Genomic DNA, 26,697 nt, shown 5'->3' with positions numbered 1-26,697 from the left:
ATGACTTTTTGTTTGCAATTGAGTTCGTAAAGTTTCATTCATTGCCTTGTTTAATAAATAATTTTATCAATACACACAAAAGATAGCTCTGCGCAGCGGAGGAACATCCGAGGTGGAATCATTGCTAATTGAAGAAATACAATTGATTACTAAACCAACTGCAGTCCTATGTCAACCTTGCGGTTATATCATAGGTATAACCCATCCATATTTTTTAAAAATAACAAAAAAAAATCTCACCATAAACCTGATCTACGGACACTCTTACGGTTACAGTTTCGAGAAACATCACAATTCCATAAAATTCTAGAGAACACATATTTTATTGTCGAGAGTTTTCCTTTTCTTTCGAGTGATTCTTTGGTTCGCGATGAGTAATAAAGAAGCTATATATTATAATACATAATACATGATGCTATCTCAATAGAACGTAATGCAATTCTCCAGCAAGCAGCGCGAAGGAAATTTCTAGAATCAGGCTTCAATAGAAAGCAAAAGTATATTTGTATAATGTGTATATAATGTAAATAGAAAACATATTGCATCGCGCGTGGTAAATAGGCTTATATGCATCGTTAGGAGAGAAAGAGAAGGAAGACAGCAAAAAAAGTATACTCACGTGTGTATAAATACTCGATGAATTTTGAAATAAATAATCAGTTAATCAGTTACTCTCTGGAAGTCTTACATTCGGAAATTCTTAGAGTGCACTTCTTCTGTGTATATTTTCAGTCCAGCAATAAGCATAGGCCTTTTATGGTACTAACTTGTGCTCGACTAATATTCGCAGTCATAAACACGCTTCCACAAAATTAAATTAAAAGTACGTGGGGTTAGCACCACGAGTTCAACGCTAACAGACAGGGATAAATACAACAAAATAAGGTCGGCTTAGATCGAACCATTCCTTTCTCGAATTTTGCGCTACATCAACACATTTGGCGATTCACTTTTATATTTTTATGTAAAAAGTCGAATTGGACCCAACGTCACAATGTTTCTAATCGCCGTCTCAACGTTTTTCTTCTCTTTATGCTCGCTTGTTTGTTAATCATACAACGCTGATGCATCAAATAATTGTTCATCCCTTGTTTGGACATTCTGCAGAAATCGAAACAGTTTTCGCCCACCGGACCGGGCTCTCTATATTAGTTTTGATGTGTCGGTCATCGAAAAAAAAGAAAGATTCATCAGCTTGATGGTGATATGAAATGTATTATCATCAGTATATTCACATAATTTGCATGTTGGAACGCCTGACTTCCGTATCAACGGTAGGGACGTATGGTGATAAAGATTGCCCCCAATGGAGGGAAGCCTTTCGTCGTTCTTTTTAGTGTAATTTCTCGCCAGATTATGCGGCTTATTGCTCGTTTTTCCATCAGAGGTTTAATGTCTTTATTAGAATTGTTATTGAATATGAATTGTGAAGGTTGTTTTTTTTCTACTTTAATATTCGCACATATTTACAATATAATGTGATAAGGAAAAAATACATTGTACGATCACTCAGCTTTTATCACTTGTAATCTACCACATGTTGGTGTGGGGGTGCTTTAAATTAATTTAATAATATAAAAACATCTGCAAATTCGTTTGTATTGAAATGCTTTTGTACTATTATTTAACGCTAGAGTGGGATAATCTATATCTATTTATATTCATTCAATTTCGATATGAATTGTCTAAAACCTAGTCATTAAAACAGCAGATGTAATGATGTTTGTTGAAAGATTCTCATCCTTGCTTCTAATTCAAGGAGAGGGTAAAGTTCAAAATACTTTTCTAAACATGATAACTATTCGATTTTTAAACATACAAATTTTTCATCCAATTGCAAAATATTCTCGACCAGTAATATGTCTTACACTGGGAAACAAAAATTTCCAGAGTTCCGATGTATACTGAGTTTAACACAATTTTCATTTCAGCCTAACGTTCTAGAGTTTACCATTTTTCGTAGTTGTAAAAGTGCAATGAATGAAATGTGACTCAACTTACATCAATAGAGTTACAAACATTGCCGAGTAAAGTCGGAGCGCTTGAAGCAGCTCAACAGTTTCCGCCGCCTGTGGCAAGCTTGGCTTGCTTTTTATTCTCACGCTCGCGTCGTCGGAGCTTCTTCCGACGGCGATCGATACTGGCCAGCTCGGCCTTGATGGCGTTGTATGTTTTGCGTAGCTCCTGGATCTTTTTCTTCAGAATTGCTACCCGCTGAGCACTGTTCAGAGCAGGATCTGTTGAAGGGAGGGAGACATAAGCAATTAAAATTATCTTGGAATGAGATAGAGGGAGAGAGAGAATAGGATACACTTACCCAAATTGACAAGGAAGTTATACTGACAGGGTCGACCTGATCGGCCACCAACGCTCGGAGATGCCGTGCTCGAGCCACCACCTGCCCCCGAGGATTGGGCACCAACAGAGGTACCTCGCTGGAATGCCGTCGAATCAGAATTGTCCTCGCTGTCGGTGGCTGCTAGCATTGTGATTTGTCGTATTATACCGCAGATGTAGCGATAGGATGCCATAATGGATTGTTGGGTACGTAATAAAAAGTTAATAAATTTTTGTTCAGCCATAGAAGACATGATTCTGGATACTGGGTTCAAATGCTAATGGTCAACGCCTTTTATACCCCATTCATTCTTGTAATTGTAGTTGATCTGACTTTTAGGTAGAAAAGTGATTTTAATGCGGGTAGTTCGAATATAACCGAAGGGTAACCGCTTTTGCCAGCCGTTGTTGTAAGTGACCTGCTTTTCATTACCCGTACCCACCCCCTCTAGAAATGGTACGATTCTCTAGCAATTCAGTAGTGATTCGCAGATGGGAATTCGATTTTTGGCAATTAGTGTTCGCGCTCGATGATTGCTATATTTTTGCTGCCATTTTCAATTACCTACAAGAGTTAAACGTACAGCGATCAAATGCCTCTGTGATTGAATGTTGCTCTCGCTGTACGGAATGAAGTCGATATAATCTAGAGATCCGATCATATCTGGTAGCGAAACATTCAGCCCTATTCTGTATTCCGACGGATTTCCATTTCGTTCGAGTTATAATTTCGCATTCCCTATTTCGAACGTGTTGCCCATTTAATGTTCGAAGAGAAACAGATCGAACGGAATACAAAAACAATTCGAACGAAACACAGAATGGAATTTTATCAAGTTGTTCGAAATATTTCGAATCGATTGAAATACAGAATAGGGATGATTGGCTCATGAATATGACGATTCCAAGTCAATCGCCAAAATGAAAGCTGTTTGAAGAACCATTTCCGAAACAAATTTTACAAGCTCAAATTTCCCGATACCAATTGGATAATACACTATTAGCTTAGCTCTTTTTTTTTGGGAACCATCTATTGACGGTTCAATGTGAGGGTCAGTTACTGCAGACCATGTGTCCTGTGTTTTTCTGCTGGCTGCATACCGTTGTATTTAAAAATTCGTTCTAGTAGTTTTGAAATATTCAATTTTTTTTTGGTTTCCAGATTTGAACTATTCAGCAAGCGTAGCAAAATGCTTCAAGTGTACCACGGGTTTCTGCGGAAACACCGGTTGAATTGAGTAGAAAACTTTGCCCTTGGCTTCTGAATAAACCTGATATCAGTCCAAATTGACGATCTAACGCAAAATGTAAACGATCGGTGAGACATCTGGATTTTGTTTTTGAACTAAGAAAATGATGATAATGTTATCGCAGGATAATGGAAAAACGGAGCATGATGAAAAACATAGTTACTCTCTAAGTGACGAAAATGGAATGAAAATTTTTATTTATTACCGTATCCATAGCAACGAGTATGTGTGTAGAAATAGGATAAATTGTCAGGGTCGAATTTGCATCGGTGTCATACGGTTGTGTAACCCGACACTCCTCCTCAACGATGCTGGTTCGATGTCTCCTGTGGATCTTTGACTCTGATGGCAGTTCGGTGTCTGTCTTGCTTAACACGGTCCAACGGCTTCGTCATGATGTTAGCCTCCATGCGCTCGGTTGGCATGTAACGCAGATCTATGATTTGCTGCTGGTGTAGATCCTTCGTGAAAGCATACTTTGTATCTATGTGTTTGGAACGTCTCTCAAGACGCTGGGATTCGACGATCTTTATGCACGATTGGTTATCTTCCCATACGATGATAGGTTTCGTTTGTCGTTCAGTAGTTTTCTAAACCACATCAACTGTTGATATCCGTCCGCCAACGCGACGAATTCGGCTTCCATCGAGGAAAGGGCGACACATGTTTGCTTCCTCGTTCCCCAGTCGACAAGACCGCCGCCGAACTTCAGCAGAAATCCGGAATGCGATTTTCTGTCTCCTTCGTCGCCGGCCCAATCAGCGTCCACGAAACACTCCATCTCACCGCATCCGGATCCCAGGTGCAGACGCCGGTTCTTTGTAGTCTTCAAATATCGAAGGACTCTCTTGGCTTCGGTCCAGTCGCGGTTTGTTGGGTTTGTAACTTTTCTGCCCAGCAGTGAGACGGATACCCAAATGTCCGGCCGGGTGTTGACGTAAACAGCCTACCAGGCTACGGAATGACATGTTTGTAGGCAATGGACACTCCTCCTTTTGCTTGAGGTATCCGGGGTCAATCGGTACTTTCGACGGCTTGGCTTCATCGTGTCCGAATCGTCGAATCAGCTTTTCGATGTAACTTGTTTGATCGACAGTGTAATGGTCACCGCCCCTCGTCACGTGAATCCCCAAGAAGTGCTTGAGTTCGCCGCCTAAACAGGATAACTTGAAGTGTTGCTGGAGCTGTGGAAGCCCATGGACTTGAAAACTCCGTCGATCTCCTTGTTCCATGCTCGAGCGGACTGCTTGAGCCCGTAAATGCTGCGCTTGAGGTGGCAAACCAAACCGGCAAACCGTTCCAAAGCTCGTATGGAGTAACGTCGATTGGTTTCGTAGGCAAGACGTTTTGAAGATATACGGCCGTGTTGATCGCCTCTGCCCAGTATCGCTGATCCAGTTGTGCATCGAATAGCATGCACCGCACCATTTCGATAAGCGTGTGGTTCTTCCGCTCCGCAATCCCGTTCTGCTGCGGACTGTAGCCGGCGGTGTACCCCTTCGCGCTTGTAGAAAGACCGCAACTGCTTTCCGCTGTACTCACCGCCTTGATCCAAGCCTATGGTTTTGGGCATCCGTCCGAAAAAAGTTTTGGCAAACGCTACGTACTCCTCGATTTTGACTACAACCTCCGTGAGCAATCATCTCTCCATAGTATGTGAGCAATCATCTCTCCATAGTATTCGCTGAAATGGAGTATTTTCAGTGCCCATCATCACTTGCCAAAAAATTGTCGGTATGTCTGTTGTGAAGACGTATCGGTAACATCCTTCATATGACCGAGTCACTCGTAGTCGTTGATAAATGTGGCATATTCAGCTTTTAATTCGGGTCTCTGATCCAAGCGTCGTTTAAGGGTTAAAAAAACGCCGTAATGCCATCTGAAGCTAATCTCACAGTTCACTCTTTCACTCGTTAAAGGGATGTCGGACTAGGAATCTTTCATCAGGCATACGTTGAAGAGTGTTCTGGAAATGCTGAATGCACCGAAATGCATACTTCTTGAGCGCCAGCTGCGTGGCAAATCGTTCAGTCACAAAGTGGGTCTGGGAGAATGAGTCGATAAGCGTTCTACACGAATGAAGATTACTATCGTAACCCTATATCAGTACCACAGCGGTAGTTCGTGTGTATTGTTGCCAGGGTTCTGCATAGTCATAGTCAACTGAGGATAGTCAGCTGATTATGGGGAAATTCCCTTCCGTATTCAGTTGGAAATGACTTTTAGCTTCTTCACGCAGTTTCTCCGTCAAAACAGTCAGTCGGGCGTTTAGAAGATACCACTATCTCTGTTGAAACCGGTGGGCACATATTTAAAATTGATACTCGAAAACGTCAAAAACCCGAACAATACAAAAACTGAAAGCTATCGTAAAGACAAAGCGACATAAAAAAAGCATTAAAAGTAAGCTAGGTCCGATTATTGTTTGCTCTGATACTCCAATTGTGAAAGTTATTATAAAAATATTTTTAGTGCTCAAATTAGTGCTTGAAAAACTAAAATTTATAAAAGCGGTAAGCCGCGAACATTTATATTAAAAAATATATTATACATGATTGAATTGTTGGAATATAGGACTTTTAAATTAATATCGGGAACAGCACACGCGGTTTGCAGTGCAAGATAGTTAAAAACTAATTCTGTAAGTCGAATAGTTATAAAATTTCTTTGATGAATTGTAATTTGAACAATGTACTTTCAGTTTGAGCTCCCCTCTCTCTCTATCTCTTCTCTCTCTTTTCTCTATTCTATCTTCTTTCTCTTTATCTCTTTCTCTCTCTCTCTGTCTCTTTCTCTCTCTATTGACTAGAATAATTCATCAGTCATCCTCGCTCCCAACGCTAGTCAATTCACTTTCTGTTAACGGCGACTGAGCAGTCCTAGTCGAAGCGAAGCTACTGAGAGTAGAGTCGGTCTTCATTTCCTACCTTCAAAGATTTCGGGCCCTGATTGATACACATTGTACACTGTACACACGATGCTAGCTCCACATTTTCGAGTGCCTGAACGTCTTCCATACAGTGTCGATCAGTTTCCGCAATTCAATTGAATTATCCTTTGCAAGATTCGGCAGAGAAAAGATGGCCCTGGTATGTTCGTCGATAATCAATCGCTCGTCTTCAAATCGGTCAGTTAGAATCGTCCAAGCAGCTTCGTAATCACCGTTATTGGTGATATCTTGATCGATTACTCCAGCTGCCTCTCCAACTAAAGCGTTCCGGAGATGATATAGTTTGATTGCAGGTGTTTCCACTGCGTATCGTGCCGTTACGTTTTGGAACATGGACTTGAAGAAGTACCAAGCTTCGTAAGTCCCATCGAAGATAGGTAGCGGAATTGTCAACGAAGGAATGAAAAGCCGATGAACGAGCTACAGGTGCAATAGCATTTCTACTAGCAGGAGGAACCGGGGCAGCATCTCCGGCTTCGGTATTAACTCTTCTAACAGGTTGCTCAGCTGAATCGTGAGCTCGTTATAAAGAGCTTCGAACTCCAAATAACGCTCTTTTTGTTCGCAATGTCGTTCATTAGAGAGGGAAAGGGCATATATTTTTGAAATGCGTTGTATTCACTAGAACAGTTCTCAACAGTTTTCGCGAGCAACTTCAGAAAGTGTACGTTTCTAATGTTCGGAATAGGAACGGCATCAATGTGCACAAGCGCGTTCTTCACTCACGTCAGTTTCCCCCTCACAACCCCTCTCTGATGAACGAGAGCCTTAAGCGATTCTTCCATAACTCGCGATTCTTCTTTTCTTCGTTGTTGCACTAGTTGATCACTTATCGACTGTAAAGCAGTCTTCCATGTTTCACAAAAAACACTGCGTCCGGAATAAACATGTCCACGCTGTTGTTCACAGTTTTGTGTTTGAGTACAAACATGATTTTTTCGTACCTATGTTAGAAAATGTGACATGTTTGTATTCGTGGTATGTTTGGACATACGATGTTTAATCCCAATGTTTCACATGATGTTCGAACATGGTGTACAGTTTCTCTTGCATTTTCACCCCAAGCACCGGCAGTGCGTAGAGTAGAAGAAGCGAATCGGACACCACACCACCACCACTCAACGCGTGGTGTGTTGGTATGTTGACATGGAAAAAATGCTTTCCTTTCATGACAATGGGTGCTTCATCAAAAATCTAGGGCAAATAAAATAAACCTCTTTTTCTGTTCTGAACAAAATAAACATCGATTGATATGAGAGTTTTTCACATTTGATATCATTATTTAGTGCACGCATCAATTTATATATTGAATTCATGTAACATTCGCTATTATTAGCTATTTGAACAAGTACTAAAATTGAATTATTCAGCAGTGACATATTAGGCGTGACGCTATCCACTCGACCACGGGAGCAACAATTTTGGCTGGATCTTTGAATACAAATGGCCAATACTGCTTGTTCGCGACGATCGTGACCCGAGCTATAAAACGAGCGGAGAAGAGGAGGAGAAAGGATGATGCAATCGCATGCACATATAGCATATGTAGTGCAGTGTAAGTGTAGCTTTTAGTTTTTTCCTTCATTCAGTTTGTGATAACATCGAGAAATTAATGGTGTGTTTTAGCCGCTGAAATTTCTCTGCTGGTTCTGCTGTGTGCCACTGAAGGTTGCATCTAAAACTAATTTTTGGGTATTTATTTTTTTTGGTCAGCATTTGTACGACGTCGCCCGCTATGCAATCCCCCAGACTTTAATTGCCAACATGCACGCAAAAAAAAAAATAGAAAGATTCTTTCTGTTCAGAGAATGTTTTCTTTGAACGAAACCAAGGATTATTTAATCAGACTTGCAAAATGTGCATGAACGATCTATAAACTTTTACTTAGTCGCGGCAATACATACACACACTCTTTACAGATACACGGGCCGAAGGTTGTGCAGTCCACTGATGATTCAACAAGAGCCAAAGGTTGTACCGCTCATGACAACTCTACACGAGCTGATGATTGCGCCGGCTAGTGATCATTCTATCCTGGATTCCTCGAGTCGAAAAAGACGCACCACGCTAGATATGGGGTGCAGACTAGGGGGTCGTTGCTGATTAACGGTCAGCTGCATCCCAATAGGAAGTATCCCATGTATCCCATCCCAATTATGAGAACACTTGTAATACTAACCTCGAGCCAACCGCGAGTAATCGGTTACATATTACTAACATAGTTGTAAGCAAACATTGTCAAAATATTGAACTCCCGGCCCCGTTAGACTGACGCCATAATATATATTTTGGTGCATGAACTTATAGCCTCTTAGTTCGTGCAATTTTTGAAATGCGAACTAAATTTCAAGTTCGTTTCTGTGAAAAAGTATTCTACGAAGAAATGTTTTGGGATGAATAATTTCTTTCCGTGTATGAAAAGAAACGAAACGAAAGCAATGAATACTGCGACATCGGGTGATATGTTTGTACACGATGTTCTTGAATTATAAACATCGTGTTTGTTTTCACATGTCTATGTTTGTGTATCATTGTTCGTGTTGGGGATAGACACTCAACACTAGCGAGAATCATGTTCGAATTCAAACAAAAACATGGAATTTTCACATGGCGTGGACATGTGTAAGTGTTTTTCGGAAGACTGCTGTAAAGCGTCTGTTTCCATTCCCATTCAAGAAACAAGTTTGATCATGTTCTCTTGAATGTTTGTACAGTTTCGGCTCGCTTGTTACTCGTCTGCAACGTACTCGACCGACGCGGTGAGCAGATCAATTGTTCACTATTCTTTTTTTCTTAAGAATCGGAGTTTCCCAGTGGAAACTTCGTCAGTTTCAGATTCCCTGTTTTCCCGGTCAGCATTTCAAATAAGTTCGACTTTATTTGATCCTCAGAGTGCGCACACTGTGAGCTCGGCAACAGCATACACACACATTCGACCGACGCCGCGATGCCCCGACCAAATTTTCACTTTTTCACGTCAAAGAATCGAATTTTCCCAGTGGAAAAACCTCATCAATTATCGATTTCGGCCTCCTCAGGGCACCATGTATAGGATGTAACCTAATAAGGGATAAAATCCCCCACTATTTGGGAGAGCCCCCTTAAGAATCTCCACCATATCATACAGAGATGAACCAGCCCAGCAAACATCAAGTCGTACGAATAGCTTTAATTGGAGGCGATATACATACAACCAAGACACATTTGGATGATATATGATGTATATAACTAGCATATGTATATATGTATATAACTAGTAGAAGCAAAAGTGGAGGCGATATACGTAAATGTCACATTTCGTACGCATATAAAGCCGTACATAACGATATACGATGCTTTTCGGACTGATATGCAATTTGATCCGACAATGTTACCACTCAATTAATCGAATACATGGAAAATCGTGTTTTTGCATTTTATGCGATTTTAGATATATATGATCGATATTTTGATTGATATTATCATCATGTGCAAAGTTATACGATTTAATGTTTGCTGGGAGTCTTCGGCAGTAAATCTTTTTAATAAAGAAAGAATAAAGGCAAATCTTGCACATATTGTAAACTGTGAAACGTGGTGGTGATTATTTTACAGAATGTTTATAAAGATTGAAAATAAAAGAACAATTTGCGTTCGTTCGCAATCGTCAGAATAGTCAAATTATTACCGAACACTATGTATAAAAATAGCAAGTTTTTTTTTGTTAAATACGAGCTCCAAATAATAAATTTTATAAATAAAAAAAGATCAACAACGGCTCATAATGAATTCGGTTTGGTCCCGGTTTTGAGTGAAATCCCGTCATGAAAGTACAAAGTCAACCTAGCACGCGAATGACGACCAACTCACCATTGTTTCCAGTCATTCGATGACTTCCTCGCGACCCGTAGCAACTGGTTGATGGCGCAGTAGTTTTCCTTCGCTTGTTCGAGGGTTCCTCGCTTGTCTTCCTTTGCCTTCGCTTTTTCGACGGAGAAGCTTCCGGCTCTTGGTCTGGCGAATAAAAATATAAATAACACTATACTCTACACACAAACAGAAAACGACTCACTTTCATCCTGACTGACAGAATCCCGGGGTGAACTATTGGGTGTATCGATAGCATCCGTCAGTTTCTTGCCAACCTGGCCGGCCGAGCTTCCCGGATTACCCCCCGACAGGGTGAGAGTGTCCATGCTGGGTTCCAAATCCATCGGCACCGGCTTCAAATCCGATGCAATGTTCTGCGGTTGCAGGAAAGAACTGCCCGTTTCCACGTATACTTTGGTGGATTCCTTCTGTGCGCTGGACGAGGAAACACCACAAACAGGTGCCGGTGAGCCGGGAATGGTCTCCTCGCACAGAAGCATCGAGAGCGATTCACTGCTACTGCTTTGCTGGGGTTGCTGTTGTTGTTGTTGTTTTTTATCGGAACATTCAACAATCGCTACTATTGGCGATGCACTCGGTGGTGGTGGTGGTGCTGGTTGCTGTTGCTGCTGTTGGAGCTGTTCCTCTCGGCGGAGTCTCTCCAATTCGTTCTGTGCGAAAGAGTCATGCTGGTCTTTCAACTTCAAGTAACCGTGCGAGCCTATGCCCCGACTAGCGGCTGTGCTAAGTTCACTCTGGATGATTGTTTCAAGAATGCTTGGCTGTTTACCTTTCTTGGTATCGCCATGGACCAGCCCGTAGATGGGATCCTCTTTCAGTTCTTCTGCTTCCGTTTTGTAGACAAGTTTTTCCTTGCTAGCGACTGCGGCTACCGCAGCCGCAGAAGCAGCCGAGTGAATCTCCGTTTGGGTCATCAATGGCTTTTCATCAACCTCGATTTTGATCAATTTCTCAAAGTCCGTTTGTTGGCTGCTTGGATTGATGGGCTCGAGTGCTTCCGCATCCTCTATAACGAGACGGTGTTCGGAATCGTTGCTATCGGTGCTATCCTCATCGTGGTGTGTAAATCGGGAGGATTCCGCTTGAACCAGATCGGAGGTTTCCAGCTTTTTGATGGACTCGGTTAGATCTTGACTTTTGGTACAGGTGGTGGGCGGAAGTATTTCATGAGTGGTAGTGCTGCTGGTGCTGGTGCTGGCGAACGTTGGTGGTTCCTTGCTAGCCAGTGGAATCGATTTTATCAGCTCAATTTCCTTTTTGAGAATTACACTTGGCATTTCTATTTTGGGAGGTTCCGTGTGTAGTGGAATAGATTTGGTTGGAATAACCGCCGCGAAACTGCTGGCTTCTAGTTTGAGTGAAACAGAAGCCACAGGAGCCGTTGAAACAACGGTTTCAATCGGTATCAACGAGGGATGATGCTTGTGATGCGCTGTCGGGATAATGTATTTGGGAAATTCTGATTTAACCGCGCTTCCATGTGCATGTTGTTGCTGTTGCTGCTGCTGCTGCTGCTGTTGACTGAGTGCCTTCAATACTTTGTCCGCGATCGAGGGCGGCTTCTCAACTTTTGGAGCATCGAACTCAAAGTTCATATCATTGAAATATTTTTTACAATTCTCCAAAGTAGGTTCTTCTTTAACTTTCTCCTCCATGTTGGAAGGACTCTTATCCCTTTCACCACAAGATGTCTCCGTGGCAGATGGGGAAGTAATAGGTGTAAAGATACCCTTTATTACTGCGGCCAATTTTGTTGGGTCGGGCTTTTGTTCCTCGCCGAGCAGTGCAGGCTTTTCGTCTCGATGCGAGACAATGTTGAAGCTGGGAGACTTCCGGAGAACATCAAATGTGTTCTCCGATTTTGCAATGGATGAAAACCCAGAGAAGTGTGCGGATGGCTTCTCGGGTGTTATCATTGTGCTGCTGAATGTGGCAGCCGCTCCTTCCAGCTCGCTGAGTAGCAATTTTTCCTTTTCCAGATCCCGTTCTTTCTCCCTTCTTACTAGCTTCAGCTTATCGATCTCTTTAATGGGTGAAATTTTCTTCAGCTTCCTTTCGGCTAGTCCCAATGTGTCCGTCTTCCTTGCCATTGCTTTTTTCGCTGCCTTTTTGTCGTCAGACAACAGTGCCGGGGTCAATGAGCTGACAACTTCAGCTTGGGGAACCTCGGAAACGTGTTTCCTTGAACTAGTTCCAGTACTGGTTGTATCGAGATCATAATCAACATCATTGAATTCGTAAACGTCTGAGATTTTTTCATCCATTCGTGTTGCACTGGATTCAAAAATAGACTTGATGGAAAGAGCTTCCTTGCTTAGCAGTTTATTCTGAGCGGGCGTCAGAGTTGATGACGAAAGTTTCTTCTCGGCAGGAATCAGCGCGGTTCCCAGCTTGCTAATGGGAATAACCTTTTCCACTTTCTTATCTCCAGTCAGCTTCTTTTCGGCTCGAAGAGCCGCTAATGTATTGGTGGATGTTCCTCCAGAAGTTGCGAGCGAAACAGTTGGTATCGATATTCCCCCGCCGCTACCGGGAATGGTGGAGGAAACTGCGGCGGAAACCGCTGTCGCCGTTGTGGCCGCCGCTATGGCCGATTTATTTATTACAGTGGCAACTATTTCATCTTGGACGTTGATAAGCTTAGTATTTTTCGGTGCCTGGATTGGAACAGTACTACTGCTGCCAGCCGTTGTGATTGTCGAAGCACCTGGCGAAACAACATGAGCAAATGTCGATGGATTGTTACGTTGAACGGGATGTACCGTCGGAGGTGATTTATCCTCTGGCAGCAAATGCGATGGTTTCGATATAACAGGAGTGGATTGGATTTCATTAACGTGGGTCGCAGTTGTCGGTGAGTCAACATCCGGCAGTGGAGCAAGTTTCTCTCCTTCGGTTTCTCTGATGATGGTGCTAAATGCAAATTTTACCGCGTTATTCTCGGCATTAGCCAGGATTGCCGCTGCTGTGCCGTACGTTTTAAGCGGGGGTTTGTTAAGGAAACCGGTTCCCGAGGAACTGGAAGGTTTTTCTTCGAGGGAAGTTTTGTTTGGTTTCTCCCCAGATTTCTCCTCAATTTTTTCCACAATTTTAGGAGGAGCGTTGTTGGCGATTTTGGTGTTTTTGACGCTCAAGCTAGCGATCGATACATTGGGGCTTGTCGAGGCTGTTGTGCTCGTAGTGACAATGGTTGGTGTCGGTGTTAAAACCGTTGGAGGTGGTATCGGCGTTTCCGGGGCCGTGTCTGAGTCAACCATTGCCGTGATGGGTGAGCTTGAGAAAGCTTTGTTAGACGACTGGGAAGAATCTTCTTCGCTGAGCGTTTCTGATTCGGAAGATTTTTCATGTTCTTCTTCGATGGGATCCTCAAGTTCGTCCTTCAGTGGGGTGTTTTGGTTGGTATCAATGATACCCGAGGGGTTATCGTTATCGTCATCGTCAACATCTGGCATTGCACTATCGACGTCGTTCGCCACATCCGGGGACACTTGTTGAGTATCCTCGCAACACTCGTGGGTTTGGAGCTGGGCACCAGCAACATCGGTAGTCGCAGTTGTAGTGCTGTCCGATGCTGGAGAGGCAGGCGATTTGAGTTCCTTGAATCCCTTGAGTTCGGAACGAATCTAAAGTGCGGACGAGAATTCAGAAAATGTGCGATTGAGAAAAGAAGAAAAAAAGGTTTGGGTTACCCCGCGATTAGTAATGTTATCTGACGTCTGAACGGGTGACGGGAAACAGTGCTGTGAGCGTGTGTATGTAGAGTAATGGAAAGAAAACCCAATGTCGAGTCATACGAGTACACACATGTAATCTAACTCTTAGGGTTTACCTACTTTACCTACTGCATGCATGCACAATACAAATACCTGATAGTCGGACAAATTGGATCAAAGCAGTGCTTAGAGAAAACCCTCGACCAACAAAATTGCACAAAGAATACAATGAATGACGCTCAGAAACAACTAGGGATAGTGGGGGCAAATTAGTCATGGGGGGCAAAGTGGTTAACTGCTTGTTTGGTAGTATAATCATTGACTATAGATGCCATATTGATAGTTACACCTTATGTTTGAAGAATTCAATGACTTTTGAGTCGCCCTGTACTTCAGTAGAGCTGTCGCATGTAAAAATACATATACAAACAGAAATTACTCTCTCGATAGCCATTCGGCCGTAGTTCTGTGCGCATGATATCTAAGGTATTTCTCGTGAAATTTAGTTTATTCAATCTGATATGTTGGACAAATCATCAATTTGGACGACTGTTTACATATTCTAGAAGAGGTGTACAGATATTTTGTTTAATCTCAGCGATTATAAGCATAGAAATTGTTTTCTTGTTTGGAGGCAAAGTGGTCATAGGTGAATAACAACTTACAATGTTCTGTTTACTAAAGCTGTGATGAGGTAACATTCTGCTTTTGAAGAAGATCCTTTGACCCTGGATAAATATGCCACTCCAACTAAACCAAGCCTCGTAATGCGGAACGTTATATGTTTCTTACTACGTTTTTGTATGCAAGAGAAAATGTAAATTGAGACTCTAGGTGAACAGGCCAAGCTTATTTCATACGTGTACCTACTATAACAAATATGGTTTGAACAAATTTGGACAAAAAAAACGCATAATTCTATCCAATTTAGCGTGATATGTGCGGGAGACCACTTTGCCCCCACTAGGTGACCACTTTACCTCCAAGCAAAAAAAAGTTCGATTTTTCACCTTTTTTTCTAATGATTAAAAGTGTACTATTTTGAATTTTTGTAGTAAAAGCCGTTTGCTATCTTGAAGTACAATGAGTTGAGCTATAATATTCTTCGAAAAACGGGATTTAAATCGGTATGTTGGCGCTGGAAATGGGCATATTCCTTAGGGTGACCACTATGCCCCCACTTCCCCTACTCGACGAAATTAAATTCCCAAAACTGAGTGTATTTCAATACGCTGTGGCGATGTAAATTCTTGAGTAACATATAAAAAAAACTGAGAAAACACTCTATTTACGATATATGAGAACGCGTATTCAATATGAGTCGACGATATATTTCGTGACTCTAAAATCGTTTGCCTTCGCTGCCTACAAGATCATGGCTATGTATAGCATCTTCTTTTTCTTCTTCTAAAATCGTGACAGCTGGAGATCAACACAACAGTCGGGAACTTGTCCTTCATCCTCAAAACATGACTAGCATCTCGAATATAAGCACAACAGAAGCCAATACTGGGGAAAAGCGCTGCCTTGAACAATCTGGGGTTCTCGTAGAGGTTTTTCCGAAAAGCTGGATTTCTCGAACAAATCAGGCATCTCGACGGACGAACAAGAGAGAATCGAAAGTACTACGATGAATACCTGAACACAGACAAGGGACCAAGAAGGAGCTGAGGGTGACTTTATAGGGACTATCCAACTTTTGAAAATATTTAAAAGGGGGTTCCGGGGGCTGCCTTCAAAACTTCCTTTAACCGCGTTTAGAACGTTCAGGTGGTCCATAATCATACTCTTCACCATTTTTGCATTGAGCTTGAAATTAGGGGTTTTTGTCGACCCATACGCTTTGCGTATGGATCGATGGATTGGATTTTTAGAGCGTGATTTGTTGCATAGTGATAGAGGTAATACACTAGGCTAGAAATATGCCTGCAAACTTTTTTGAAATCAATGCCAAAAATTTAATTTTTTTTTGTCAAAGTAACAAATTATCCTTGTGCAGAATTTATTGGAGTTTCCAAAACTACCTTTGGTTGTTTATTGAATTATCAATCATCAAAGAGGAAGGGCTAATTTTTCATTCAAACTGAAATATCTCTGTGTGGGAAGGTCCTACGAGAACATTCTTGGAACTAAATGAAGGCTGGTTGATAAGATAATTGGATTTGCTGTTGAGTTGGTTAGCAAAAAATTGTGATACATACACCAAGACAGAAATATGTACGTAAAATATTCTAATACTTGAAGGTTGTAGCTTCAAAATGATGCGCATCCCATCGATATGCGTTAATTTTTAGCGAACAGCATATCAAAAATCACTTAATATTTCTGACTTCGCACTTTGTTCCTCTATTTTTTTTGTCGAGTGTAGTTCGGTTAGCTCCTGCAACAATGCAACGTTGCAAAGATATTCATCGAGCCCAGACGCTGCCCACATTTTGAAAGGCCATTCAAAAATCTATCATTGTATTTGGTAAGCGTTAGCAGCCATTTCTCGTGGTTACCGAAAAACGTTGACAAATCATGGGTTAGTGCGTCACGAGTAGCAAATTGTATTCGACTAAGAACTGTGTCACTCTGGAAACGAGCCCGATAGTTCTTCTACATTGCGACTGTGAAATCTTTGCAGCAACGCACTTTTGTCCTCCAGATATTTTCTTTCCATGACTTGGTTTTGTTCGAGTAGCTCGAGCTCGTTTGCGATTTTCTTACCGTTTCTTCTGATTGAGATTCTTCCGGTTCTAGTTTCCGTTTGAATTTGTTTCGCTGTTCATCCAGCGCATCGATTTGCTGATCTTTTTCTCGCAAAAGAAATTTCTCCGGTGGTGAATCGTTTATTTCAGGTAGGACTTTAACACCGCCAGGTAGTGGCGTTTCGCTTGGATCCGAATTGTAATTTTTTTGACGTAGGACTACGTCTAACCGGAAGATATAGGGGGTGAAATGGAAATCTAGGCACTGAACAAGTAGGAAAAAATGCAAGATTTGGAACGCTTATAACTCGAGCATTTCTCAATAGATCGCAAAGGTTTTTGCATCAATTGATAGGAAATATATCTACGCATCTATCATAACGAATAACATTTCATTTTTCTTGAGATAAATAATTGAATAATTGTCAAATATCAAGCATTGTCAAAATGCACTATGTGCCCATTTTTGATTGGTCCATTTTGTGCTCCTCATATCGTACCGACCAAAACGGGCAACCAGAGCAGCAGCGAAATAGAATGAAGCACGATTGGAAAGGAAAAAGAAAAAATGAACGAAACATTGGTCGCAGTCTCACACTTGCGTAATTCTCGAGCCAGCCAGTCAGCTTAAAAATCCCCGCTCCGCTGCCGTAACGATCATTCTTTGTGTGGACACCGACTGGACAACATCGTTGCTGGACGAGCTGGACGGCGAGGGATCGAGTGCCTTTCTCAAGGCAAGAGGGCGGAGGTGGTAGCGCTGGAGTAGAGTAGAGTAGAGTTTTCAAAGGGCCTTTCTCAAGGCTAGAGACGAATGAACTGCAAAAGTTTAAAGTCTCTATAATACAATACCTTCCTTCCTTCCGTAACGATCATTCTCATTCAAACCGTACACCACATCGGTTCGCATCACAACACATCAACAAACCAACCCAAGCAGCCATGTCTGGACATGGTAAAGGAGGAAAAGTGAAGGAAAAGGCAAAATCCCGCTCGAACCGTGTTGATCTGGAGTTCCCCGCAAGGGTAGCTAGGCCGAGCGCGTTAGTACCAGTGCACCAGTCCACCTAGCCGGCGTTATATAGTTTCGGCCGCCGAAGTGATCGAGTTAGCTGGCAAAGCTGCTCGCGACGATAAGAAAACCCGCATTCGGAACAGAACACATTCGGTTCGGTGGACATCAAGACAACAGGCAGTTGCAGCGAGTGGCGAGTGGCAAACGCAATCGCAAAACGGCATCAGGTAGCAGAAGAAAAAAGTTTGTTCTTTATACAAACTGCTTTGGTGGCAAATCCAGAACAAGGCGGCATCGAGGGCGTTCGAAATTTTTTTTTCAAAACCACGAGTATTAAGTTTTCTAAATTGGAACCATGCCATAAAACAAGGCGCTTTTCAGGGCCATTAAACCTTCCAAAAAAGAGTTCAGGAAATACAGTTCAATGCTTTCTAAAACATTATCCAAAATAATAATAAAACACAAATAGATTTTTTCATAATTTGTTTGCCAGGATATGATGAGTATGTGAATTTGGCAGTTGTTCTGAGCTTATTGATTTTCACCAATTCTTAAATTGCGCTATAGTATAAAACACGCGGACCCCAAAAAAATATCTTATTTTCTTTCAAACCGTAAACCCGTGTGGTTGTACGGCATCGGCATCGTGGACGTAACAAAGGATGACAAGTTAAGGGAAAGGCAAAGTCTCACTCGAACCGTGCAGATCTCCAGTTCCCTGTTAGCCGCCTTCACTGATTGCTCCGCAAGGGTAACTAGGCCGAACGGATTGGTGCCGGAGCACCAGTATACCTAACAGCGATTATAGAGTTTCGGCCGTCGGAGTGCTCGAGTTGGCTTGCAAAGCTGCTCACGACAATCAGAAAACCCGCATCAAGAACAGAGCAGCTTCGGTTCGGCGCTCATCAAGGCAACAATTAGTTTCAGTGAGTGGCAAAGTGTTTCTCCGGCACGTCGCATTAAATGTAATTTACTGAACAAAATGTCACAAGCTGGATGGGAAGAAATTTTCCAACTGTGAAAGCTGTGGGGAGTGGCAAACGCAATAGCTAAACAGGAAGGTTTATCCGAACAAGATGGGAATATCGAGTGATAACAAAAACACAACACCAAAGGTTCTTTTGAGAACCATCAACATATTCATAAAGAGTAAACAGTAAACTAATCCATTTTTCAGGTAGATAGGTAGGTATTCACGTAGGAGAAGAAAATAAAATAATATATTTAAAATAAATATTTAACAAAAGCTGTCCCCTTTGTATAGTCCTACGTCACTCCGGTTATGTCCCCGACATTACCCACCCGTCTTTTTATCTCATTTATTTATTTATTTAGGCGTATGTAGCATGTACCACAAATTACTTTGGAGAACCCCTCGTACTATTTTCTTCAGCTCAGAATCAACAGCGGTGTGTGCTTCTGAGTGTCTTTCTCTGTGTAGAATGAGATGCATGGCAATGCGAGTGCCATTCCCATTTTTGATTTGGGCGGCTGACCATATTGAGTGCCAGGTGTAACTCGGCGGCTCAATTTAGCCAGGACGCAGAGCACCAACACATGCCTCGTAGACTTTTTTTCGTTTTCTGTTTTTTCCCCAAATGGAAGAGTCTTTCGGTGGGTTTTCTTGTTCTTGGAAATCTAAACCCGGCAAGTGACTCGACTGAAACTGCGCTCGGGAGATGAAAGACAATTGCCCGCGAATATTTGAAAGCCGGTCAAATCCAAGCACAGAAGGAACTTCGGTGCGACTACGGAATTGTTAACATCGTTAACAATTACGTAGTTCCGGTTCCAATGAACATCTGGCTGATCTGAGGATCAAAAAGTGTGCTTGCCCATTCCGACTTGGACCATGGAAGAGGCCAGAGCGGATTAGTGTTTCTTGTATCGCGTAAAAAGTTGCCAAAGGTAAAAGTCGGTATAAGTTACACCGCAGTCAGTGTGTTGAAGTTTTTCTCTTTTTTTCCGTTTTTCTTTTTGTAATAGTTAGATAGATCAAGTTCGTTTATAAAACGTGAGTAAGTGAGCTAGATTCCCTCCCAAGTTATCCGTCAAACCAAATTGGAGGTAAGCTTCAGAAACATGTGGCACGTGGCTTAGTTCATAATTTAAATGTGGCACTATGTGGTATTTCGTTTCTTTCCCTTAAATGTGTGCAGGAAGAACCGCTTTGGATCCCACGCTCGAGGCCCGGATTTGTCACCTCTTTCGTCAACCCAGGTGGCTGCGCGAAGTACGTAGACGCAAAACCACCGGTAAACGCAGTACGGCGCCAGCATCATTCTGTGAGCGGACTCAAAGATTCACCCGTTCATCGTCTACAGCGAACGGCGGTAAAGCAGAACCACGAAAAATCCTAGGTCGTGAGTAGAAATCTATTTATTTCCATTATTAACATACATGCGCATGTAGGGAATAAATAGAGACAGAAAAACCACACAAAACTAACGAATGCCACACGAAACAAAAGCCACACTAAGTTGAAGCGTGTTCTGGATGATCCGATACCGATGGTGAGCACATGCCCATCGGTATAGAAGAACGCTTGGTCGAGGTGCAAACGTAGGGTAGATAGGAAATGCGCAGTTCCGAACCTCAGGGTCCGATGTTCGAAACCCGAGGGAAAATAAAATAAAAATATGTATATGTTTAAATTATGGTTGTTGAAATAATCATGTTTGTATAAAATTATATCGTCTGTAGTCGAATGCTGTTTGAATATATACATGAGTTTGTTATGGGGAAAAATGTATGTAATTTACTAAATCGAGTTTCGTTTGATAAAATAAATGTCGTTAAAGTTTGTTTAGGGAAGGAAAGTTCTGCATATTTACTGGCTTTGCGGTGTAGCCTAAAACCCATCAATACGATTAATTGTGTAGTGAGGTCACACGAGTCCTGGGTTGGGACTCCTTTCTGTTACGGAAATCTTCAACCCCCGCTTCCCATTCTGAAGCTGGTTCAAGGTGGGTGGGTGTTAGATCATCATTGAGTAGATCCAGTGATGATAATTTCAGTATAAACGGTGTTCATTGAGAACCACCGTAGTGAATTTCTGTTGCTTTAGATTCGGAACGCGGTCAAACGGTGTCGCGGGTCTCTCTTTGGAGCACAGCCAACAGTCGCGGAACAAACCGGGTTTAGCGACAAAAGGACAAACCCGCCCTCAGGTGTTGGGTGTCTCATAGCCGGGCAACCACAGCAAACACCGGCGGCTGGTCTCCTCTTCGCAGGAGTGGCGCTTAAGCCAGCCGCTTCACAGCGTCGCGGGTTACATTTGGCGCCCAAATCAAAAATGGGAATGGCACTCGCATTGCCATGCATCTCATTCTACACAGAGAAAGACACTCAGAAGCACACACCGCTGTTGATTCTGAGCTGAAGAAAATAGTACGAAGGGTTCTCCAAAGTAATTTGTGGTACATGCTACAGTATTTTAGCTGTAACAGAGCCGGATAAAATCGTGCATAACGCTAATGATTGTTGCGTAAACGTAGTTATTCTATACCAACACAAAGAATGGTCTATTTAGGGTCCCGAGTTTCGAACTCACGATCGTTCGCTTAGTAAGCGATCGCGGCATTTTTTTACAGCTCCAATCATAGTTCCAACGTCAGTTCATCGACGTCTGCAAAAAGTCGCAAAAGCCGCATTGTCGCAAGCCACTATGCTGCACGACACAAAATTCCGGTTCTTTAAACCCTCCACGTACAACATCGAACCTCACTCGTCGTCTATCGATGTGAAATGGGTACATGCTTCAGGCGTGTGATGATGCGGGACTGCTACGATCATAAGAAAGATACACACACTCATCAGAGTATCGAAATTGTGCTCGTGTTTGGGCCCTATTGTCGGAAATTAAATCGTACGGCAAGGGATTAAACCTCATTCGATTCTGTTCACGTTGAGTGGCGTCTTATAGAATCATGGAGTGCTATCATGTAAATCGAATCGAGCAGACGATGCAATCGCTATCACTATTATATCGAGCAAAATTCTAATTTTTATAAATGTGTCTTCATGTGTTGCAAATCGCATATTTTGTTTCCCAAAGCAAAATATCAGGAAAGTTCGAGCAAGAACCCGACCCGATAAGATTCTCTGGACTAACAAAATACGAAATTTTGGTCGGTGCAATTCGATTTACTTATTAGGGCGTTGCACCGCTAGCTTTCACTCGCTCGATACTACCGACTATGCTCGGTATTCAAAATAGCGAAACAGAGCTAATGAGAAAAAAATTTATCGATTCATATTACATAGTAGGGTTCATTGTTTCTTCTCTACATGACAGCTAAAAAAACGGAAGCCCACCGAAGTCGATTAAGGGTTGCTAGCCAAAGGTTTGTCATACGCAGGGATGTGACAGACCTCATTTGGGGCTTGCAACATGTGAAGTCAACTTATCTGGAAGTCGTAGCTTATGTGAACTTTTTTAAATTTATAATGATACTACATCCCAGAGATTAGATCTTCTTCACATTTTTTTCGCCAATAAACCCGATCCATGGCATGCAGTTTTCTAACTCCCGACCGCCCCGGTTCAGCTCTTTTTAGAGTTCCTGCTGGTACGAAGACACAGTGATCAGCCGCCCCTGACATGGGGAACAGACGCTATTTTGAGCCACACCTCCATGGTTAATCCTTTCCCGCTTGCATAACATAGCTCGTTCTAGCCCCCTATGATGTGTGACGTATTAAATAATACCGGAAGGGATTAACAGACGCTCGAATAGGCCCCCTTCCCTGTCAGCTTACGACTAAGATCCTTCCGAGATTGGTTACCCGATCTTCACTATGGTTACTCATTATCTTCATTCTTGATTTATTATACGCAAGGAAAAACCGGGGCTGATCGATTTTGAAGCTGAAATTAACCTGATATTCAGAAGGTGTAAAAAATCATTCCTATACTGAGACACAGACAAACTGCCTTGGAACTCATCTCATGGTTTGAGTCTACTGCACAACACAAAACAATAAAAATTCAAAGCTACCCACAGCACACACACACGCACACGCCAGACGACACTGTTTATCCCACCGGAAATAGGAAAACGTTAAAAGTGTGTGTCTGTATTTTGTGAGATAGAAAGAGAAATATAGAGAGAGGAAAGAGTAGGAGAGAATGAGGCGACAAACCCCGAAATTTACTTGGTTTAGATCGTAATCGCGACCCTTGGAAGCTCCGTTGCTAAACTCGTCCGAAATGACCGCCGCGTCCGAAGACGAGCCCGCCTCGGCCGTTGTACTTACTTTCGTGCTGCTCGAGCTAACGCTGCTGCTGGAGGACGATGATGACGAGGACGAGTTGGACGATGCGGTCGAAGACGAGCTGTTGCTGTTGGTGTTGGCTGGGCATTTTTTGATCGGTTCATCCGAATCGGTATCGCTGGTATTGTCGTCGGTAGCTATCGAAAGCGAGGAAATGTCCGTATTGTTGGAGGTTCGACGTTTTGACGACGGAGCCGCTGGATGGCCACCGCGTGTTATGGGACGCCGATGGGCGCCCCCGGGAGCCGACGCTGGTGATTTGTTACGATGCGAGGAAGTGCTCGGGGTAGTTGATCTCGGAGAACCAGTCGGAGCGGATGTTGTACTTGTGGAAGAGTTACTATTAGTGATGTCACCTTTCGAATTTCCCCGAATGCGTTTGGATAATTTCGGCGTTGAAGCAAGCGCATTTGCCGTGGATGAAGATCCGGTTGTACTCGATGGTGTAGAACTATTCAGCGATGTTAACGATGTATTGTTACTTCCCTGGGGAGTGGTGCTATTCTTGCTGCTGCCACTCTTATCTGATTTACACTTTTTATTCTTGTTGTTGGTAAGATTCTCTGCTATGCGTTCCTTTCGCACCCATTCGTCATATCTAAAAGGAACAAACTGCAATATTTCACTCAAAACATAAAAACAACTCAATTACCTCGTGTTCCAACCAGTGTAATGTACGAGATAAATAGGATTCCCCTCCTGGTTGGCAATTTCAATCACTTTCGCCTCGTAAGTCACTTTTTGTTCGTCATAAAACACCTTCAACTTGTCACCGACTTCAATCGGGAAGTTCGGAAAACCAGTTTTGCTTTCATTCGTCCCAACGTTTTTCATTTCGACAGAATTGGACGAAGAAGAGGCACCACTAGAGCACCCCTTGCCACTATCTTTATCATCTTTCTTCGAATCAGCTGGATCTGTATCCCTTTTCTTTCGGCCACGTTTGTCACCATCACTTCCTTTTGGGGTAGATAGCAACTTCAGGGACTTATCTTTCTTAACCGCAACCGGTAATTCCTCTCTCTTGCTGCTTCCTTCTTTGACCTTATCTTTTTCTTTTTCTTCAAACTTATCAACCAATGCTTTTACTTTACCACCAGCAACCACGTTGGATATTTTTCGTTTCTGGCTAGGTTTGGTTTCGGTTGTGCTGGATTCACTGGTATTTCCAGATTCCTCCGGAGCTGATCCGAATGAGGCTTCTGCAGTTGCCACCACCTTCGAAGTGGAAGGCTTTTCCTTCTCCGTGGTCTTCGGCGACTGCACCGAACTCGCCCGCACCAGGCTGCGCCCTTTGGAGCGATTCGTTCGCGGATGTGGAACCATAGTGCATCCCAGCTTACGGTTGAACTCCTCGAACGAAAATAGGAATTTTTTGTATGCCTGCTTCACCAGGTTCGTGATGCTTGCCGTTGCTGGGGAAAATCCAAGCCGAAGGGCTATTTGTTTCCACTGATTCTGACTTGTAACTCGATTGTAGCCATTCAGTTTTTGCACCGCACGAAATAAGCGATACAAATTAACGTCACGATTGATGATTGAGGGAACTTTATTTAGTGGTGTTCCACGATCATCCATAAATTTGTACAATTGAGCCACAAAATGATCCTTTTCTTCGGTTGGTTCATCATCCGAGCTGTCAGTTTCTAGTTCCTGCTCTGAATCGCTACAGCTGCCCGACATTCCAAACAACGCTTCACGATCCCAGTGGGGTGGTAATATATCATTGTCCATGTAATCGAGAGCAGCTGAAACGGCAGCCGCCTCCGATTTGTTTGTGCACTCGCGTGTGAAATCTGTCGCTTCTTTTTTGGGCACGGTGTAGTATCTTCCGTCTTTGAAGGACCGCACCAAATATTCATCCTTGACGCGTATCCGTACCGTATCCTGGGCGGTAGGCGCAACGACCAATCCCGGGAACCAATTTTCTTTAGGATTCTTCTTCTTGTTATCCGTGGTTTCCACGCAAACGACCTTCCCGATGTGTTCCTCCTTGTCGCTAACGTTTGAGCGAGAATTGGACGCCGGTTCATCATCCTCGTCCGAACTATCGTCTGGTAGAAGATGGCGGGACCTGAGAATAACCGTAAAATAAACTCATCTGATCGGTATTGGACAAAAAAAAATTACCTTCTACCCCTCCTTCCACCAATCACAGGATTCCCAAAATGTTCCGGGTGCGTCAGAGGGAGCTGATCTAAAGTTTCACTCTCGTTGAAATGTCTTCCGCTCTTCAAGCAAAGCGCAGATCGACGCAGCGTCGTAATGTCACCGTCATCGAACACCACCGTATACTGGGAGCAGTCCTGAATCTTGGTCAGAGTTGCTTCCACGTATTCCTTCCGCTCGGGATGTTTCACCTCTACGGTGGCCCCAACGCGAAGTGCACCCTTGATCTGATCGTCGGAAACAACGCCGGATCCGAGACCACCCAGCTTGTACGCGACCTTGCACTTGATGTTACGTACCACTTTGCGGACCTTAGCCTCGCAAAAGGCCCCCTTGTATTTGGCGCTAACCTCCGTGCCAACAGTCAAATAAGGGGGATCGTCTACTTGCTGGGAAGAGATTTACATTGATGAGTATTGAACTATTTTCCTCTCTACCATAAAAGGATATCTTATGTGACAAACAAGGTGAAAACCAACATTTTTCCGTACATAATTATCTTTTTCAATCAAAAAACAAGTAAAAAAGTAGTAAAACCCGCACGGCGTTTACTTTTACGCAGTAATGATCGGCACAGAGAAAAAAAAAGTAAAAGGAAAAAAGTTAGACTATGGTTGCGGAACACCGAAAAGCAGCCAAACGCAGCCCAGGACATACTTGCATTTTCTGGAGGAAATAGCGCTCGAAACTGAGATTATCGCTAACAATCGCCACGGTTACGGGTTAATTGGGATAAGCGGTGCACTTTGTCGCCAGAGTTGGCGAGATCTTCACAACATTGCACAGTAAATTTTGGGAAAAACTTTCGAGCTCAACCAGGAATAATATACACTTTTGTCTCTGCGTCAATGGAATGATTTTTCTCCCCAGGTGATGAGTACACCCATACACGCAGGGTCCATGCAATAAAAAGATTGTAAACATTTCACGCACACAGCGCCTTCGTTCCAATGTTTTGAAGATAAATAGTTACGAATGCCCAGTGGTGTTGTAATGACGTGGTTGAACATAATGTTGCACTGAAAAAATATATATCTTTATTATTGAATGTACGTCAGATTCACAACCAGCGCATCTAGTAAAATGGAAGTTTGAGCTGTTAACCTGGATCATGCGGACTCTTGAGTGGTAACGATTTGGAAGATTTCAGGAAGCTTGAAATAAAGACGACTAGTCTTGAGGAGTGAAACTAGTGAAGTGAACATTTAAACAAAATAACAAACTAGGTTGCTAGGGGTCTCATGTTGGTAGTCGGTACAAATAAACATAGGTTTGCTTAAACTGGATGACTACACTTCAACACCCTCTCTCAAACAGTTAATCCTAGGTTTGACCGTAGAGCCTTGAAACGGGTAGACTCCAACGGCTTGGTAAATATATATCCGCTATCTGATCTTCGGTCTTGATAGGTTCGATTTTTAGGGAT

General features: G+C 42.8%; 1 protein-coding gene across 3 annotated transcripts; it reads right to left on the bottom strand.

Annotated features, from left to right (window-relative positions):
- Positions 1–1,420: 1,420 nt before the first annotated feature.
- LOC129764982 (AT-rich interactive domain-containing protein 4B) lies at positions 1,421–26,116 on the bottom strand. Of its 3 annotated transcripts, none has more exons than XM_055764699.1 (8): positions 25,929–26,116; positions 25,233–25,660; positions 23,755–25,176; positions 22,983–23,700; positions 10,589–14,030; positions 10,387–10,530; positions 2,318–2,479; positions 1,421–2,237 (listed from the first exon to the last, which is right to left on the bottom strand). In XM_055764699.1, exons 1-8 carry the CDS (start codon positions 25,932–25,934, stop codon positions 2,053–2,055), a joined length of 6,507 nt encoding a protein of 2,168 aa, XP_055620674.1. In that variant the 5' UTR covers positions 25,935–26,116; the 3' UTR covers positions 1,421–2,052. The 3 variants fall into 3 exon arrangements, with proteins under 3 accessions (XP_055620674.1, XP_055620675.1, XP_055620676.1); XM_055764700.1 differs by having other exon boundaries at positions 2,318–2,476; XM_055764701.1 differs by having other exon boundaries at positions 23,085–23,700.
- Positions 26,117–26,697: the final 581 nt, after the last annotated feature.

Source organism: Toxorhynchites rutilus, chromosome 2 (genome assembly GCF_029784135.1).
Source record: "Toxorhynchites rutilus septentrionalis strain SRP chromosome 2, ASM2978413v1, whole genome shotgun sequence".
Lineage (NCBI taxonomy): Eukaryota > Metazoa > Arthropoda > Insecta > Diptera > Culicidae > Toxorhynchites > Toxorhynchites rutilus.
This window is presented reverse-complemented; position numbering and strand designations above follow the sequence as displayed.